At 37.0% G+C, this 4,543-nt stretch overlaps 1 protein-coding gene across 1 annotated transcript; it reads left to right on the top strand.

Annotated features, from left to right (window-relative positions):
• The first annotated feature begins 1,972 nt into the window (after window positions 1–1,972).
• LOC138864880 (cuticle protein AM1199-like) lies at window positions 1,973–2,756 on the top strand. The gene is made up of 3 exons (XM_070133518.1): window positions 1,973–1,981; window positions 2,115–2,353; window positions 2,516–2,756. Exons 1-3 carry the CDS (start codon window positions 1,973–1,975, stop codon window positions 2,724–2,726), a joined length of 459 nt encoding a protein of 152 aa, XP_069989619.1. The 3' UTR covers window positions 2,727–2,756.
• Window positions 2,757–4,543: the final 1,787 nt, after the last annotated feature.

Genomic DNA, 4,543 nt, shown 5'->3' on the forward strand with positions numbered 1-4,543 from the left:
GATTTTAATGTATTGTGTAAATAAAAATGGATTAATAAAGCAAACAGTATTTTATCTATTTTCATTTGGAGCAAATTATACTTCCTCTATGATACATTTGATATGCTATTCATGTGCAATATCAAATAATGAAGAAATCCTTCGTATTCACATACGTCTTCATTATCAGTGCAAAGAAGGGAAAGTGAATATATGATTGTGATTGCTCTAAACCTTGTTTTAGATGTAGTTTAATAGGTAACTCAGGGGAAAACAATAAAAAGGAAAACTCACACACGTACACATATATATTATATACACACACGGTAACGGATGCACAAAAATAAAAAGAAATCGCACAATAATAATAATAATAATAATAAATCAGTACATTTCGAGCACTTCTCGAGTTCCTCTTCAGACGAATTAGAGGAAATGGATAAAATTCATTTATCGTCTATCCTGTTAAGGTAGTGAACTTTTTCCCGTAAATGAATGAAACATTCTTTGGATTCTGCGGCGTACAGATCACGTTTATGCTCATTGTTATAATTATCTTTGTTAGTTTCAAAAGCTCTACCGGTTTCGCCTATGTAAAATTTCGGGCAGTCCTTATAAGGAATCATGAAATAGAACATTGACACAGTCCTGTCGTGTGTTACAGGAATTATTATATAATTTATGTTCCGCATATCAATATGCTTGATACTAAACAAAAAGTGAGGATATCCTAATTTCGAAAATGTTTAAAAAATGACGTAGATGCCCTAAGGAACATACAACTGGTGACTAGAAAAAAATAAAGTAATTAGCAGTGTGGGTTCGTTTTCGGTAAACTGATAACTTAAGCGAGCCATTTGCATTGAATAATAGAACGTCGATAGTTGGTAATTTACCTGAATCTACCCAGTCTACTTTAAAATAGTAGGAGCGACATTATTTAGTCAACGGGAAAAAGTCATAGAAATGCTACCTGATCACTTGCCGAACGGAAAAATATTAACATAACGAAACCAAATCGTGGCTGGAGGGAGGATAGACGGAGGGACTTCAGATTCAATCTCCTTGTGTCAATTCGCAAGAACCGGGCTAAGGCTTCTTCCCATCACAATACCATCAGTTGATTTGCTTTTGAATTCGCCGCCAAAAATAATGACATCATTCGTGACACAAAGACGGAGGAGATCAATAAAGTAAATGACCGGAACAGGGATCTTCTGATAAGACGAAGAAAATCTTATATATATATATATATATATATATATATATATATATATATATATGTATGTATGTATGTATGTATGTATGTATGTATATCCATATATATGAATAAGAGTATATGTGTGTGTATGTCTGTATGTGTGTGTGTCTGTGTTTGTATATATATATATATATATATATATATATATATATATATATATATATATATATATATATATATATATATATGTATGTATGTATGTATGTATATGTATATATATATATACATATATATATATATATATATATATGTATGTATATATATATATATATATATTTATATATATATATATATAATCATGTTTCTGTGCGTTTGTGTGGAGCAGGGGGGGGAGGGGGGGGGGTACGGATTGATACAGAGAGATCGACAGAGAAATGTATTTCATGTGCATGCTGTGTGCTAAGTTTTCGAAGGGGTGTGTATGACCACAAACTAAGGTTGACGTTTCCTTAGTTGGATGCTTATTTGAATCATTATTGACATTTGACACGATGAGGGTTGTCTATAAAGGTTGAAGGGTTTCTCTTTATAGAATTTCAAATAGAGAAATTAATAGAATTTCCTTGATATATTGTAAAATAATAATAATAATAATGAAAGAAGCATTGAAAGGCGCACGAAGTGTGGAGTCTCACCTTGACAAAGCCAGGAAGTCCGTTAGGCAAATGGAGTCCACTGGTATATAACTGGAGCGGTGCCACACTCACACACAATAATCCGAACCCTTTCGACATGTTCTCAGTAAGCTCCCAGACGATACATTTCTTTACTTGATGGATCTGTCGGATTTGGATGGAAAAGTAGTTAAACAACAAATGTCTCTGAAATTACTATTTATTTTCTCCAGATGCTATACAATTTGACAATTTTGCAGATTTTAGTATGTGCTTTGGTGGCGGTGGTTGCCGCAGCCCCAGACCACTACGGACCACCTCAGACCGGCTTCTATGGCTTTCCCAGTCCAGTCATTCCCATCCTGAAGGACGAGCGAGAGGGACCTGATGCGTCTGGAGTGTACAGCTTCGAGTTCGAGACCGGCAATGGCATCAAGCGAGAGGAACAAGGTGCCCCTCGAGGACCATCTGGCGCAGTGGCCATGCAAGGAGGATGGTCGTGAGTATAATACATGCCTTATTTTGATATATTTGCTTTTGTCAGTGATGCGTCTGCTTTTGTATTTCACCAGACATAAATACTTCCAAATATAGAAAATAACAACGAATTCTATACATCTCATGTTCGTTTTTGATAATCTAGTGTTTGATTTGTGTTCAGCTTCACTTTCCCCGATGGCTCTCCCGCCGACGTGACCTTCGTCGCCGACGACGCTGGTTTCCGCGTGGAGTCCGACCTGCTGCCCACGCCCCACCCCCTCCCCGCCCACGCCATCGCCCAGATCGAGAAGGCTCGTCGGGAGGACGCAGCTGCTGCCGCTCTGAGCGGGCGTTACTCCGCCCCTCGGACTAGCTATGGATACCCTCAATAGGATCTTAAAATATGAATAGGATTTTAATGCGTTGTATATATAAAGAGGTAATAAAGCATACAGTGATATACTGTTTTCATTTGGAGCAATATATACTTCCTCTATAGTCCGTTCAGATATTGTAAAAGTAGCATTTGATTTGCTATTGATGTACGGTATCAAATTATAAAGAAATCCTTCGTCTTCACATACGTATTTATTGTCGGTGAAAGGAGGGGAAAGTAAATATATGATTGGGATTGCACTAAACCGCATTAGTTTTAGTTAAGAACGGTCAAGAAGGAAACTCTCATACAGACACACATACATACACACACATGTGCGTATATACACGTTCGTGTGTATGTATTATACACTTATACATATTTAGATAAATTGGAATATTGATATATTTTCATATATATGATATATGTATAAAATATATGTGTGTATATGCATATGTGTATATATATGTATGTATATACATAAATGTATATCTGAATATATATATACATACATATACATACATATATGTATATATGTGTGAGTGTGCTCTTGTGTGTATGTGTGTTTGTGCGTGTGCGTGCGTGTATGTGTGCCCATTTGTATATTATGTATATATATATATATATATATATATATATATATATATATATATATATATATATATATATATATATATATATACAAGTATACATATATGTACATATATAAATAAGTAAACATATATATATATATATATATATATATATATATATATATATATATATATATATATATTAATATATATATATATATATATATATATATATATATATATATATATATATATATATATACATAACACCAATGAACACCAATGGCCTGATGTTGAGACTGTGTGCAGAAAACGACCTGACAATCATCACCATACTCTTGGCATTCACGTACTGAGACAATCTGTCTTCATGGTCCTGGGCAAGGCCTTTAACACCGTTAATAGAGTTCCTCTGGCTTATCTTGTGAAAGTTTGGATGTCAAGGGTTTGCGAACTTGATCCGCCTGTTCCATGACATGCCTGATATGGTGCTTTTTGATGGAGAAGCGTCAGAGCGATTCAGCATCACGAAAGGCGTGAAGCGAGGATGTGTGTTGGCTCCTGTTCTCTTCAACCTTTTCTTCACCTTTGCGCTAAACCATGCTGTCCGAAAACTGGACCATGGAGTGTAATTTCGGTATAGGTTGGACAGACCTGTATTCGCCTGAGTGCAAAGACCAAGGCGGTAGAAAAGATGACCCTAGAGGCGCTCTTTGCTGATGATTGTGCCCTCATGGCACTCAAGGAGCCAGACCTCCAGCTCATCAACAACTCTGCTAAAGCCTCTCGTCTCTTTGGTCTCACCATCAGCCTGGGCAAGACAGAAAGTCTGGTACAGAGTGCGCCAGCTTCTACTTCTCCCCCTCTGGTCTCCATTAAAGAAACAAATCTCCAGTTAATGGAAGACTTCAAATATCCTAGTAGTGTCATCTTCAGTGACGGAACTCTGAATTGAGTTCAGTGACTGAACAAGGAAATCAAAGCCGGGATCTGCAAACCAGCCAAGCACTAGGTCGACTGCGCTCACGGGTGTTAAACCCACACAACATTAGGCAGCCTACGAAGCTCAAAGTGTGCGGTGCCGTCGACCTTTCCAGTTTCCTATATAGAGGTGAGACACTGACTGTATACAGAAAGCACCTGAGGCTGCTGGAACAGTTCCACATGCTTAGACTACAGTCAGTTCTCGATATCTGATGGCAGGACAGGGTCACAAACCTGAGGGTCCTGGAGAGAGTAGAGACCACAAGCATCGAAACCA

Source organism: Penaeus vannamei, chromosome 18 (genome assembly GCF_042767895.1).
Source record: "Penaeus vannamei isolate JL-2024 chromosome 18, ASM4276789v1, whole genome shotgun sequence".
Taxonomy (NCBI): domain Eukaryota; kingdom Metazoa; phylum Arthropoda; class Malacostraca; order Decapoda; family Penaeidae; genus Penaeus; species Penaeus vannamei.

Coding starts and splice junctions, on each gene's coding strand:
- LOC138864880 (XM_070133518.1), top strand. Junction 2,354..2,515: donor GCCATGCAAGGAGGATGGTC/GTGAGTATAATA, acceptor ATTTGTGTTCAG/CTTCACTTTCCCCGATGGCT.